Here is a 15,316-nt window from a genome sequence, read left to right as displayed (position 1 = left end):
GCTTCCTTTGCATAAACTAAACCTTGCCTCTGCAGACACAGGCAGGCAGAGCCTGAGACTCCACCGTGACCAGCTGTAAAGGAATGGCTGAATAGCTGACCTAGTCAGGCTGACTCTGGAGGCTCCAAGAAGACCTACTACAGAGAGTTCTCCAGGCTGTGTAATCTACGTGAGAGCCCCACTTAAGGATGGGAGCCACACAGGTGGGCTAACAGACCAACAGTTCTAGGTCAGACACATGTTGGTCCAGAGTTCCAGCTGAGGGTCTGGGGACCAGAGAGGGCAGCACTGCCAAGAAGCCCCTGTCGGGAGAGGATGGCCCCTCCTCCGGGCACAAGGCCTGCACGTTATCTTGTGGTGCTGGAGATGATGTCTAGGTCTCCATGCATGCTAGGCAAGACCTCTATCACGGAGTCACATCGCCAGCTCATGAGTAGAAGGTCTCAGATGCTCCCAACTTTACCTGAAAAAGCATGGGACCAGTTTTGCCCTCTTGTTAAGCTAATATGCTTATCTGAATAGAGATATTAATGTTCTTGAAATCAAGCACATGGATTCTTGCATGAAGGTGACATGGAGGGAGGACTTTCCCCGAGGCCTATGCTCTCAGCAGTGGTGGTAAAATGCTCACTGGCTGGCCAGTCTTCCCCTGCCGGCTGTTACTTCTTAAGTGTTGTTCTAGTTGTAAGGTTGTACGGGTACAGGAGCTCACAGTATAGCTTTTTAAGACCACTTAAGGGCTAGCCTGTGAACACTCAGGTTTCTTTCAGGGTGAGCTCAGCTGCTTAGCATTCTAAGGCTATCTCATCCTAGACGGGACATTCTGACCAGAACCTATAGGAGGCTATTATCAGGGCACTGAATGGGGCTGGGGCACAGGCTTGGGGCAGCATCAAGGAGCTATGATAATGTGGCCCCAGTGCCTTTAAGCTGCCACTATTGATAGCAGCACTCTGCCTTGAAGACCAGATGAGCTGCTTGTGTGGTACAGGTGACTGTAGCTAGGTAGCACGAAGAAAAGTCCCATTATTAGGTCATCATGGTTGGTAACTATATTTATGTGCCAAGGTTCTCCACAGGCCTAATCTGACAGTTTAGAAACTCAGACCATGTTCCAAACAGAGAGACTGCCTATTTGAGGCAGAGGCTTCAGCTGAGCTGGGGTCTAGAGTGTCCAAGGAGGATCTTGGCTCTGCTAAAGACACTGTGGTCAGCTGACCATGACACCCAGACCCCAGGCAGCCACCGAGCACCCTGTGGCTTCAGGGCCTTGGGAACCCTACTGCCAGGGTCAGCAGTGCTGTGTCCTGCAGGGTCAGCAGTGCTGTTGCCCATTGCCGCCTGTCCTGGCTGTGCACACATCCTCCTGCCTTGGTCAGGAGGTACCTGGAGGGGAAGGTCGTGCGAGCAGCACATGGTGTCATGCTGCTTAGCCCGCTCTGCTTCACGCTCTCCTCACTACCCTCTTGCCTGCCATCTTGAATCAATTCTGAGGTCCTGACAGCTGGAATGTGGATGAGTCCCTCTGCCACGCTGGCACCCACTTCTCACATCCTCACTACTTGCCTTGGCAAATGCCTACCAGGTACGTGCCCCCTCCCAGAACAGGCAGTGACAAGCTTATATCATCACTGCCTCACCCCCTCAGTTTTGGACTCTTCTGATTCTTCTAGAATCTGTCCCCTGCCTTTGATGCTGTCCTGGCTGATGCCCTTGTCTTTACAGCCCTAGAGAGATGCATGGCAGTGACAGAGCGTGTACACGGACAGCGGATGGGACAGAAGAATCACCAGGTTGTAAGGGCCATGGAGGTGGGGACTGGGCCTGTAGCCTCCCCAGACCACATCACTTTGGCCTTAAAGCAGCAACATCAATCATCGGCCATGAGCACTTAACCTCTGGCCCTAACATCTGTTCTCAACTGTGCCTCAGGCATCTGTGTGCAGCCCAGCCCCAGGGAGCGCCTGGCATGCTATCCTTCCTGCTGCTTTCTGGGTTGGAGAGCTGAGGTCAGTACCAGCCAGAGCATAGCAGGTATGAACAACTGTGTGAGGTGGCATTCAGTGAAGAGCAAAGCCTCTGGGACAGTCTGGGCTCAAGCAGGCACTCCCCAAGTGAACCCCCAAGTCGGAAGCAGATATTGGCCCTGAACAGCCACTGGGGCACATTTTCGGCTTTGTCCTCACAGCAGGCCCAGGAGGGGCACTGAGGAAGACTTGATCCCATCCACACTAGGCAGCAGACAGGCGTGGTATCAGCCAGAGGCCTTCCACCTATACTTGTGTCCTGTCGGATTTGCTTCTCAGTAACGTAGCTTGTAGCTAGGGGCGAGATGAGATGCCATCTGTTAAGAGAGACAATTACTGAGGTCCCTGTCCCTCTGTGAGGACAAAGAGGCTCCGGGACTGACCTGCTGCTGCTGATCTACATGGGTTAGTTCTTGCCTGGTGAGTCCTCTCAAGGTGGATGCACGGAGGCTGCAGGCCCCAGGGCCCAGGCAGCTGTGCCCCCCCATCAGTGGGAGCCCCTTTCTGGAGTCCTCAGCTTGGGGTCCCGGCAATGGAGAATAAGACCCTTCCTGTCCCTTCCAGTCCTGATCTTTTGGAATTTGGGGTACCTAGCTGGGGTATGTGCATCCCTCCTCCCTGTATGCACCTCGGGGCATCCTCACACAGTAGGCCTGAAGATGGGTGAAAACCTGTTCTTCCAAGGCTGTCTGGTAAGGGCCCTGACATGTTTTAAAATCTGATATTACTTCAGTGTTGGGGGAAAGAATATAATTAGAAAATTTTAAAAAATGCTTTAAATGGTTGGAGTAATTCAAGAACCCCCAGAGGGCAGCTGAGCGCTCTGCTCTGAGACTGTGGTTTCCTCAGGGGTGGAAGACGCAGCCCGAGAACCTCCCACTGAATCTAAAGGCCATGCTGCCCGCAGCTGGGCAGTGTTCCCAGGCCACAGAGCCAGGATTCCTGCCATGACCCGAGGGTGCCTGCAGCCAGCAGCAGCTGTTCTTGCTGGACCACTGGCTATGAGTGTTGCCCAAATGGGCCTTCAGGGTCAGGCCCAGAGAGCCCTTATGCTGGGTCACAGAGCTCAGCAGGGAGTAGGTTGTGCTTCTGGCTATGTTGCCCAGGCCTCTCAAAGCCTCAGCTTTCTCTTCTGAAGGAGTCTGGGCACTGAGCAAGACTTCTCAAGTCCAGACTGGGGCTGGTTGGGTACTTCTTGGAGTGCCCCACTGTGGATGAGTCGTAGGCAGATATGCCACAAGGAAGAATTGGCTTACACTCAGAGGGGTAGACTCTCTTCACAGTATTTCAGGCAGGGCCACATGTCCCTCAAGGCTGGTTCTGCATGTGTCCTAAGCTAGACGCTACTGATTCTGGGATGAGGCAGACTCAGGCTTTCTCCAGAGGAATTTCCCTGCCACAGGCTTGTGGGGATACAGAAGGGAAACTGACAGCCCCAAGGAAGACTTCCAAGAGGAGGACAAGGAGGCAGGTTCTGGGAGCAGGCTAAGAGCCATCTTGGTGAAGGAAGAGGGGGAGAAGGCTTACTGCAGTGAGGACAGGTAAGTGCCCAGAGTGCATCCAGGAGGCCTCCATCAGACTAAGGGGGGTTGGGGGTGGGCGCCACCTTATGGCATCGACCTACTTAGCAGAGTTGTGAGAAGACATCCTGAAAGTGTGGGGTACAGAAGCGATGAAGTCCAGGAGACAACGCACCCTGCAACAAGTCTTGCCCATGTGCTCTTGGGCTGATAGTGCACCAGAGTCCCTCTGAGGGATGCCTGGCAGAGAAAGGATCCACTGGCTGTGCCCTGGCTGTGCCCTGGCTCTGCCTCATGTGAACATACCTGGGAGGAGCTCCTGGCTCAGAGTTTGGCTGCCCTTCCCTCTGCTGGCCGGCAACGGTGTGGATGCTTGGAGCTGCTGCAGGGCCAGACACTCGGACAGAACATCAGCCTCTGGGTCGGCACCTGTGTGCAGCTGGGAAGCAGGAGGTGAGCAAGCGTGAGTGTCAGGCCACCTGGCAACAGGCACCCCCTGTTCAGGGGGACAAGGCAGGAAAGTCAGGAGCCTGAAGTAGGACCTTCTTCGCTACCCTGGTTTCCTCATCAGGAAAGTGGGTTAGTGGACACTATAAGGGCTTCTGAGAAGAGACGCCAGCACAGGATTTGATGGGCAAGGATTTTACTAGAGGCTGTTCCTAGCAGGAAGTTATGCCAGAAAGGCTGGGTTTACCTTTAGCCCAGTGAGCCAGGTTAGGAGGGAGGGGAGCCTCCCAGGCTCCAGTTAGGGTTCTCTCTCTCTCTCTCTCTCTCTCTCTCTCTCTCTCTCTCTCTCTCTTCAGAGTTGAGGACTGAACCCAGGGCCTTGAGCTTGCTGGGCAAGCGCTCTACCACTGAGCTAAATCCCCAACCCCCCTGTGTCTCTTGGGGAGGTCTCCTTGTGGTCCCTGAGGGATCAGCTTTAGAGGAGTGGCCTCAGCATAACCTGGGAGGGATGGTTAAGTGTGACTAATGGGCCTTTGCAGCTCCCATCAGGGCAACCTGTGGTGGTAGACATGACGTTGCTTAGCAACCGTTCCTTCACCCCTCGCTCCATCCATTCTCCCTGTGACTATGAGGGACGATGGAAAGAATCCAGGGTTGGCCTCCAGCTCCATGCCACCTCTTATTCCCTGTGTGTCAGTGGATTAATAACTGCTCTGCGTCTCACATCTTGCCTGTGTTCTGGAGCGCTGACTGCCTCTACCATTGCAGTAGTGAGGTGATGGCTGAGCCATAAGATCATTTGTAGAGCATCGTGGGTAGGGTTGGCTGGGCTCCAGCTGCATGACTCCCACAGGGTCACAGTAGTGGCCTAGTGGATTGCTGTGTGGACCAGAGCTGTCTGGCTAGCAGCAAAGCTTGGCTGGGGATGATCTGGTCCATGACACCTGGGACACCTTGGAGCATCTATACGTCTCCAAGTGGAGCTAAGACAGACAGAGGATGGGGCTTTCAAGACATGGGGTGACAAGGGGACAGGCACCTGCATGGGAGGTGGCCCTTCTCCAGGGGAATCCCAAAGCTTAGCAGCCAAAAGCCAAGGCTCTGTCCAAATGCTCACTTTACCAGGTCAAAACAGGTGCTGAGGGGGCCACAGCCTTGCCTGTGTCTTTGGGCAGCTGAGAGTCAGGCCCGAGGGGCTTGCCACCTTCCCAGGTGGAGGGAGGGCTGACCAGGTGGGGAAGGCGTGCCAGTCTCACACTGGGCTCTCAGCGCCTGACCCAGCAGCTGTTTTCCATGTAAAAGAAGTTTCTGGCAAAAGAGGGCCAAGGCATGTTCTTACAGACCGCAATGTCGATTGGATTAGGAACAGCAGGAGAGGAGAATTAAGGAAGAAAAGCATTTCTAATTCTCTCCAAAATGCAGCAGGGCTGCCAAGGGCTTGTCATAATACAAGGGTCGCCTTACCCAGAGAGATCCATCATCCCCGATGGCTCTAATGGATGCTTATTATTGGGAAGTTTGCAGATCTGCAGCCCAGGTCCCTGGGGGCTCAATGTGAGCCAAGCATGGGCCTGGGAAAACCAGGGCAGGATTCTTAGATCCTTAGGCACCAGTGTGCTGGGACAGCAGCCTCCTTGGCACCTAGTTCCAGCCTACGGAAGCCCGAGCCATCCCTTGCTGCCCTGAGGCCCATCTGCCAAGGGCAGTATCAGGATCTGGCAGCCCAGCTGTCTGTCCTGGGCTGCGTGACTGGGCTACTTCATTAACACCCTGAGACTCAGTTTTCATGTCTCTGAAATGGACATAAGCAAAGGCCCACTTGCAGGATGACAGCTATAGCACATACACTGAGTTGAAGAGCCACTGGGTTTGTGGCTTGTCCACCATGGTGTGTCCCCTGGGGTCCTGAGTGCCCCCCTCTCCCCAGCCCAGGTCTCAGTGAGTTAAGGATGTAATGACATTTAAGCTGCATGCACACACTCCACCTTCCTCTCTTCTACCTTTCAAATGGGTCCCCAGTGCCTCCAGGATGGATACCCCTGGCCCTGCGATCCTATCCATTTCCATCACGGGGTTGCTGTGCTCCCAGTGCCGTCTCTATCTGCCTGTTCACGGGCTGGAAGCCGTCTGCTCCCCCAGTCTGCATACAGCTTTGCAGTTTTATTTTCTGTGTGTTCAAGGTCACGTGTGTGGACCACAGTGCTCACTGCTCGTACTGCTTAAGCCAGTGAAGGGGCTTGCCCTCCTCACTTTGCTGGTGTTCTTTGGTTGGCTTCCGCCTGTCCCTTCACTCTCACAGCCTCTGATGTTTGAGTAAACCTGACTCCCATGGCCCTTGAAGATTGAGTGCTGTAGGCCAGGATGCTTTGCTGATGCTCCAAGGTGGCTGGCCTGTTCCTTACTTTATAACCTGGAGACCCCAGCAGTGTATTGCTGACTTTCTCAGGCAAAACATTCTCCTAGGTTTTTGGTCCTGGTGGAATGGACCATCATCGATGTGTCCCCTGGGGTCCTGATGCTCTCCCCACCCCCACCCCACCCCCCACGCCAGCCCAGGTTTCCATCGTTTTATCCCAGGGCATTTCCACTTGTTCCCTTGCTCCCAGTGCAGAGCTCTAGCCTTCCATTTCACTCTAACATGCCACTCCTCCACACAGCCCCAGAGGCATCTCGAGGCCATGGTGTTTTGTTTTGTTTTCCCCTCAAGATGGCATTGAATATCCTTGGGACACAGCTCAAACCTTAGGCAGAGCATCCAGCATGTGGGACTGCCCACCTATTTATAGAGTTACACTGGCTCTGCATGTGCCCTGGTCATGCCAGGCACACACTTCTTACCTGACTCAGCTGCCCACCCCTTCTGTGTTTGTGAATCTGTGACCTGTCACTCAGTCCCCACCGGCACCTATGGCCCAGCCATCCACCGAGGAACAGGAAACACAGAAGCATAGGCCACTAAGCTGGCCGGGGCAGACTCTGCAGGGACCATGAAGAGTAGAGTCACACCCCTACTCTTCATGGTCCCTGGTGCTTTTACCTGGGACCTTTCTGTTCTCATGAAGATGGGCCAATGCCCCTTATCTGTGCCAGAGATGACCTCCCTGCCGTCGTTATCATATGGCAAGGAGCCTCCTCTTGTCTGCCTCACATCACTGGAAATGGGTATATCTTTTATTTTATACCTGTGATGCCTAGCCCAGGGCTGGGTATCAGTGCCATGGCTAAGGGTACCAGCATGTTGGTGGGTGAATGTCTTATCAACTTGGGGTAATAGGGGTGGGGTTGTGGGCTGGTATACTGACTGGTTGGGATAAAGACATGGACAGATGGAAGAGAAGTGGGCACGCATACCTGTGTAGAGAGTGCTGTGCATGCAGTCATGGGAGACTTGGTCTGATGCTGGACAAGTGGCTGGGATTAGAGGTTTCTGCAGAGATGGGACTGGGCTTGCGGCCACCTACCTTCTTACGCACCTGCTGCTCTTTGGCTGAGTGGGCCTTCACGTGCTTGCGGAGGGAGCTGGGGTCCGTGTAGCGCTTGGAGCAGCCAGGGATCTGACAAGCATATGGCTTCTGTAACATCAGAGGGGAATGAGGGATAGGTAAGAGGCCACTGTTGAAGATGACGGTCCCTTATGTGGCCTGCCACAGGAAGGGGGGGCGGGTAGGTAAGGGGCAGGCTACAGTCTGAAGGCTACAGATAAGGGGAGGTCACCTGGTCTTGGGGGGAAAGTGACAGGTTCCCATTCTGCCACCATGTAGGACTACAGGCCAGTCTGCAAAGCGGGACTGACTGAACCCTATAGGTCTTTCTAGCTCACACTGGCTGTGATGAAAATGCTGTCATAGCACAGCTGCACAGAAGCAGTATGTGGAGCAGGGGCACACAAGAAGTTGTCCTGGGCAGGAGAATGAAGAAAGGAAGAGGGGATATCCCAGGGCCAGCTTGGATGGCTGCTGTTAGGCAGCAGGTCCAGGTCCAAGTGGTACTATGGGTCACAGCAAGCAAGGTCCTCCCTCCAGTAACTAGGGGTTGGGGGATCTGACCACAAAGAGCACAAGCTGGGAGGCCCAAAGGCTGTGCTGTCTGCACGGGCATGGGCCAAACTCACTTCCTATGACCATCCCACTGCCCTGGAAGATCAAAGGGGACCCAAGCCAGCCCCTTGCTTCTGTTTAGATTCCTGCCTCAGGTTCTCCCATCTCCCAGACCCTAATCTCCTCCCATGCTAAGTCCTAGCGCTCCTGTCACATGGTCCTGCCTCTGTGCACCCCTCCATGGACCTCTGATAGGCAGGATCTGGGTCAGCTCCTGGCACTGACTGGGGTCCCCTTCTACCATTGTCCTCCCTCATTTCCCACAATGCTGCTCCTACCCCACCCAACCCACATCACCTCCTCTTTACCCTCGCTCAGATCCTGTCTTCTAGATTGACCTGAGATTCCCACCGGCCATGCTGTCCGCCTGTGCTGCCCGTCTTTCCACTGTCCCTCCGCGGTACCAGTGAGGGACCCATCTAATTCTGCTCAGGTTCCAGAAGACCAGCGAAGGGCAACTGACAGCCCACATGCATCTCACAGCTGAGGGGCAGCCAGTACTTGGGGCTCCTAGATACTACTGAGGCAGGAAGTTCACAGGGCTTCCTATAGTTGAAGCACACTGAGTGCCTTCATAGCCCTCAGGCCTGCCTCCTGGAACTGCAGAGGATGGAAGTCTGCGCGAGCATGCGTGTGCGTGTACGCTGGTGTGCGGGTGAGCGGGCGTGTGTGTTTAGGAAATGGTACCTCTCAGAGTAAGCCCCAGGGACTGTCATGTCCAGTCAGACACACCAAGTGGAGCTACCCAGAAGCTTCAAGGCAATGCCACCCCAGCCAGAGGCAGGGGAGCTGGGAGAGGTGCCCACTGTCCAGGTGGGGAGAAGCAGAAAGAGATGACCATAACCATACCTTGGAGCTGCCACGGAGATTGCCAGGTTAAAGAATGGAGAACAACAAAAAGAGAGAGACAGTGGTGAGAAGCTGACTAAGCCAACAGGAAGGCAGGGGAGGGAGAGGGAGGCCTGCCTGGGACTGCCCCACCACTTGCTTCAGCATTGAGTCCCACACACTCGCACAGCCCCTCACATGAGACCCAGCCTCCACTAACACACTCTCTCTCTCCCTCTCTCTCTCTCTCTCTCTCTCTCTCTCTCTCTCTCTCTGAGGAGCCCTACCCAACCCCAGGACACTCTCCCATGAGCCCTGCCCTGCCCCTGAGCTGGCTGGCCCCAGGCCTTGTCCCTTGGGAATGCTGATACAAATCCACACGCTTTGGTCAAAAAGCAAACAAACAGCTCTCTGTGGCAGGCACACTCGCTTGGAAACAGGGCAGCAAGGCCCATCTTCGTGTTTGTTTTTCCAGGGCTTGACGTGTATTGAACATTCCTTGGGCCCAGCTCCCTTGAGCCCTCAGGAAACCCTGTGGCTATCCCAAGCTACCAGCCAAACCCTAGGCCCGGAATCCCCATACAAGCTCCAAGACTGGGCTTGTGTGAGCTCTGTGAGCTTGACATGGAAGACATTCTGTCTTTGAAGGCTTCCTGGGCACAGCACTGCTACGCATGGGCCACTTGTGGTTCCCTCTGAGTCCCATACCCATCCATGAGAATTGTCCCAGTTTTACAGAAGATGTCATAGCCAGCAGGTGTGTGTGCCTCTCTGTTAGGGGACTACCTTCTCTCAGGGCCTCCAAACAGACCAATCAAACAGAGGCCCATCCTGCTGACGGGGAAACTGAGGCCCACACTGGAACAGTGGCTGCCAGGGCTAATCCCATACTGGTGTGGCAGAATTTGGCTGACGTAACAGACTAGGAAAGAAAGGGCTGCCTGGTTTGCATGCAGACCTCTTATCATTTCCCTTAGCTATACCCTCTATTCTCAGGAGGCAGACCTCTTACCACTGAGAAAACTGGGGTACCGGAGGTAAGAGGGGGTTCTCATCTGACCTTTCTGACAAGTGGCAGTACCAAAATCAGAGCTGCAGCCTGCCTTCTCCAGTCTGTCCAGAGAACTCCATTCCTGCCATGGGCCCTGTGCTCTCTGATGCCAGGGAGAGCTGGAACTGAGGCTGGGTCTCTGTGACAGGTCCTATGTGTGAGCCTGACCCACTGCTGACTTGAGGGGTGTGGGCTAGGTCATGGTCTAGCAACAAGGAGCTGCCTGTGCTGTCTGGGCAGAGAGCTGGGCATGAGTGGAGTTTGGTTTCCCCCTCAGACCTGTCAGAGACTTCTTAGATAGATGAAGGTCTGGGGTAATCCTGTGGGCTTGTGTGAAACTGACGTAGCCTAGCACTCAGGGGCTATGTTCACTCATCAAGCAGGGCTGGGAATTACTGTAAGGGCAGGGATGAGGAAGGAACCGGAAACTAGAGAGGTCATGGGGACATGTCCCAGGCCTGGGCAGAGGCTCACTGTGGCTTCAAGACAAATCTAGGGGTGATGCAATATATGTTACATCTCTCAAGAGCAAGTGCCAAAGACCCCAAGGCTGAGGTGACCAAGGAGAGAGGCTTGGAAGAGCTACAGATCACTTCAGGTCTCAGCCACTGACATCTCTCTCTAAGAGGAGGGAAGCTGAGTTTGAGTTGGGGACAAAGACTCTTCCTTGCTACTCTGTCCCTTCTGCTTAGACACAGCCCTTCAAGCTTTTCCAAAAAAGAACCCTGGGCCCGGCCAACTGCATCTTGTCTGCCACAGACACAGAAATGATCTGACTCAGGTCTCAGCTTCGCCTGAACTGGGACAGGTGTGTGACACTATGGGGCTGGAAGAGAGAGGAGGCACAGTCCAGGGTCTGGCCTGCCTTCAAAATTTCCTGTGAGTTTTCCTCTCACTGGGTTCCCAGCTGTGAGGTACAGGGCTGGGACTGGAGGGCTGAGTCTTCTCAGGTTTAACTTCTACCGTTTTATGTCTTCCAAGTTTCAAGAATAGGTCAGTTAACCCCTCAGGCCCCCATTCCCTCATCTGTGTACTGGACGGGATAGGTTTATCTACAGTGTAGAGTCAAGCCCCATCCCAGCCACCCAAACATACGCAGCACAGCAGAGAACTGCTCTGAAGTCCAAACGTGGGTTCTTCCAGCAGACTCCAGCCTTGTACTGTACAGAGGGTTGGGATCTTCCCAACACACACCACTTTCCCTGTGAGACTGGCATGAACACGGTGTCTGTCACCTCTGCCAGAGTCAGCCATGCCATCGTGAGCATGCACAGGACCCCTAAGCCCACTTCCCTCCTGTGTCACATGGGTCAGGGACTTTGGTAGCCGTTTAGGGACTTCCTGAAAGTGCTGTGTCAACTGCTGATGTCCTTACTCGTACAGAGGAAGAGAGTGGAGCGACCTGGAACAGAGCTGTGGGTCTCTGCTATCTGACATATAATCAAGGGCAGGGAGGCGGGAAGAGACCCTAGACCGTCAGGCTGGATCTCTCGTGTCACCAACTGCAGCTCCTTTAGGGAGAAAGATAGCCTCAGAGAGCATATGTATTGTCCCCAAATGAGGAGTGGGAAGAGCAGGAAGTGGCCTGCTCAGGATGTAGAGTAGCTGGCCTTCCAAAGAAAGCATGTGGGATTGAGTGAGAACACCCAATTCCCCATAAAGGCCCTGGCTGGGGCCTGGGCTGGTCCCCGTGGGCCAAGGAGGGCAATCTCAACTGGAGGTGCTTGTTAAGTTTAGTCTGCCCATCTTACATCCTCCCTGAGAACATATGGCCATACCCAAGTTATTTGTGTTTGCTACAACTGGAGGATGATGGGGAAAAAACCTATCTACTTAGTGGAAAGGGGGCCTACTAATTATCCTACAATACAAAGAGCATGCCCCACCCACTCCTGCCCTGTGTGGCAGAGCCTGTGGGTCCAGGCAGAGACTCTGCTGGGAGAGTAGGGTCTGTGTGCAGCCCTGTTCCACCCCGGCCTCCACATTCAGGCCTACCTACCGTGTCGAGGTGGGTGCGTTGGTGCTTGGCACGGTCGCTGGAGTTGCTGAAGGCCTTCTGGCAGCCTGGGTGCTGGCACAAGTATGGTTTCTCGCCTGTGTGGCTCCGCAGATGGATCTTCAGGTTCTCCAGACGGGAAAAGGCTTTACTGCAGCCTTCGAACTGCAGGAGAGGCTGATGAGGGGTGCCCTCAGCCCCGAGGGCCCACCCACCCCTCATCAGCACCCCCTACGCATACCTGGCCCAGACCAATGACCTGCTGTCTTCCCTAAGCCTCTGGGAACATTGTCCCTGAGAAGTGTTCAGGGATAAGAAAGTGGCCGGACTTAGAAACTGCTAGGGGGACAGGATGACCTTTCTGCTTTTGACCTTGGGAGTAACAACCCATACACTAGCCAGTTGTGCACCCCGTTAGCAACTCCAAGGCAAACTGTGTCTAAGCATAGAACCCCAGAAAGTGGGAGCCCAGCCTGGACTGGAAGGGCTCCATCCCTGAGAGGCTCTGGGGTGCCCTGAGCCCTTGATGTATCTGTACCTCTCTAAAGGTGAGGCTGTGGCTATCCATCAGTACGTCCATCAGGGGCGTACAAGGAGGGCAATGAATGGCAATGGGTGCCATCCTTTATAACTGTTGTGAGACTGGTCAGTAGCCACATGTGTGTGTCACGGGGTCACATGTCATTTAGCTGTCCTATGCCCACCATCAAGTGGGCTGCTTGCTAGGTACTGGACATGTAGTAGACACAGTACGGCTGTTAGGTTCCTGGCAGTGAGTGTGTGAAGAAATGAGTCAGAGAAAGGACAGGAAGAGATTGTGGCCCCTGCCCACCCTGCCCACCCTCCATAGCCTCAACTGTGTGTCCCCACATCCTCTGCTGACTCTGGACCTCCCTTCTATACCTTTGGCTTATGTGTGTGTCCTCCATGCCTCCTGCCCTGCTCTCCAGACAGCTGCCCTGGAGCCCTGACACACCAATAGAATCCAGCGGTCTCCCTCCTCACAGACCTGCCACCTAGCATCCTATTCCTGTGACATTCTCCCACTTGCCTGCCTCTCTGCCTGGCCTCCTCTAGCAGAAGGCAGTTTTCAGCTTCTGTTCACGCATGTCCCTCAGCAAGGAAGGACATTTCTCCTGACCATCCAACATCCTCCTGCTCAGCCTCCAAAGTCCAACTCAGAGGCTGGCTGTCTGGGTGGGTGAAGCCACAGACTCCAGCCTTTAGTGTGGAGTCACCTACTGCCAGCCCATGCCAGCCTGCTAGCCTTCCCGCTATGTGTCCTTCAGGGTATGGTGGGGGTCCACAGTGGCCGCAACCTGCTGCTCCAGCATGGTGCTGGTGTTTAGTTACAAACCTCGGAAGCACGTGACATCAATGTCCTTGTCTCCCAAAACATCGGTAAAGTGAAGTGACCTGCCCAACCAAGGTCACATGACACAGCGAAGACAAGGTACAGGCCAGGCCAGATGTGATGTCAAAGCCTAGGTAGGATGATTATGCTTGCTGATTTTCAGTGACTACTGAGGATGAAGGGATGCGGGCCGTTGGGTTTCTCCTGAAAGTCCAGGGTTGACATTCTAGCCATGAGCACCTAACCCAGGTTAGAACTGATGTGACTCCAGCCCTCTGCACAAGGTCCCCCTGTGCAGACAAGTAGCTGGGGACAAAGAGGGCCATGTTTCCTGAGGGCTAGGCTTGAAAACAGCTCTTCTGTACTCTTTCTCTAGGCTCCTCCTCAAGGGAAGGCGGTTGCTGCAGGTTCTGTGGTCTCCCTCTCCCCTGAGCTGCCCGTTATTCTTTAATGCCTTTGCAACTTTAAAGGTGCAGTGCCTGATAGCATGTTTGGGGGCATGTCTGGAAAAGCCTAGGGGCAGAGTTAACATCCTATGGTCCATCTGGCTTAGGTCCTTATTTCTATAGCACTAGGCAGCTTAATCTAGGGAGGCTCTGTATGCCTGGTAATTTCTAGCTTGGGGACATTCATTTGGATGGAGTAGCTCCATCTTAGGCTGGGTTAACCAGGATGTCAAGGCAACTCAGACATGGGTACTGACTGCCCTCTAGGAGGACAAGACCACACAGGAGATATACATGTCATCAGAAAGCATCATAGCCATACTTTCAGAGCAAGAGAGTTGTAGGCTATGGCAGCACAGACTGGTCCCTTCAGCCAGCCTGAGAGAGAGTGAGGACTGTCCCAAGCATGGAGAGATGGAAAGGTGTGTGGAAGACACAGTATCTGGTCATACGAGCAGCACCCACGTCTTCACTCATCTCACCATGCTTCTGAGAACCTATTACCATGACAGCAGAGCTCAGTCTACAGGGGGCTGACAGGACAGTGGGCAACAACGGGTAGTCTGAGGCTCCAGCACATTCAAAGGGCACAGGTCCCCCATGGGGCCCCTCTGCACTTGTGTAAATTGTGCCCTGGGGAATGCTGGTGGAAGATCGTGTTATGGGGTCAGAGTTAGGCTGCTCTGCAGCTCAGATAGAAGCTGTTCATACTAGGGACCGTGGGGATCATGGAAGGGCTGATCAGATGTATACTCTGGAAATGGGGGGGGGGGGGGGGGGCCAGACNCATCCTCTGGGAACTAGGGGGACAGAGTCATATGTGAATTATGAGAATCAGAAGGGACCTGGAGGAATGGGGACAGTGCCAGGTATATATACATGTAAGAAGCCACCTTTAGCTGCTAATGGCAAGTCAGACTTGGAGAAGAGGCAGAGAGGAGGCCGTCGTTTCCATTACAGAGGACCACTGAGGCCCGTCAAGAGCAGAGGCCATGGCAGAACTTCCTGTACAGCCACGATGACAAGGGTCAGAGACAATGGCTCTTTATAGATACCACGTGGGTCATAGTGCGTACCACTGCCGGGTCAACCTGGGTCTCTAGTTATGGCGTCTGTTGCTTTATCAGAACAAAGGAAATCTTGAATGTGGAATATTAAGTAGTACTGACTCTCCCTGCTCACTAGCAATGATCTTGTGCCAAGTCCACCGCGATGGGATGAAGGACCCCGGGCAGAAACAGGGCTTTTCTCACCATCCACTTTGGCCCTCAGCTCCTAGCTGACTGGTTTAGGGGGAAGGCTGTTGGAGATCAGTAACTCCCAGCTGCGTGGTTTCTCTGACTTTGCGAGTCTGTCAGACTCTGGGGATCACTCCCGCCAGGAATCTATGGATCCTTGTCTGGGCTTCAGAACACCTGTTTCCCCATCCGTGCCTTTGTTCAGTCCACACCTCTCCTGGGAAGTCTTCCCTTCCCACTCTGACAATTTAATGTATACATTTTTCAGAAATTCAGGATCTATGTCTTCCAGGATGACCCCAAACGTCTCTC

At 54.1% G+C, this 15,316-nt stretch overlaps 1 protein-coding gene across 1 annotated transcript in view; it reads right to left on the bottom strand.

The window, feature by feature from the left end:
- Glis1 (GLIS family zinc finger 1) overlaps positions 1 to 15,316 on the bottom strand; it is a 190,908-nt gene that overhangs the window by 8,051 nt on the left and 167,541 nt on the right. The window contains exons 4-6 of the mRNA XM_029475863.1: positions 11,970 to 12,131; positions 7,456 to 7,566; positions 3,854 to 3,986 (exon numbers count right to left, since the gene is read on the bottom strand). Coding sequence (XP_029331723.1) covers positions 3,854 to 3,986; positions 7,456 to 7,566; positions 11,970 to 12,131 — 406 coding nt within the window. The remainder of the gene's footprint in view (positions 1 to 3,853; positions 3,987 to 7,455; positions 7,567 to 11,969; positions 12,132 to 15,316) is intronic.

The sequence above is a fragment of the Mus caroli genome, chromosome 4 (assembly GCF_900094665.2).
Source record: "Mus caroli chromosome 4, CAROLI_EIJ_v1.1, whole genome shotgun sequence".
Lineage (NCBI taxonomy): Eukaryota > Metazoa > Chordata > Mammalia > Rodentia > Muridae > Mus > Mus caroli.
This window is presented reverse-complemented; position numbering and strand designations above follow the sequence as displayed.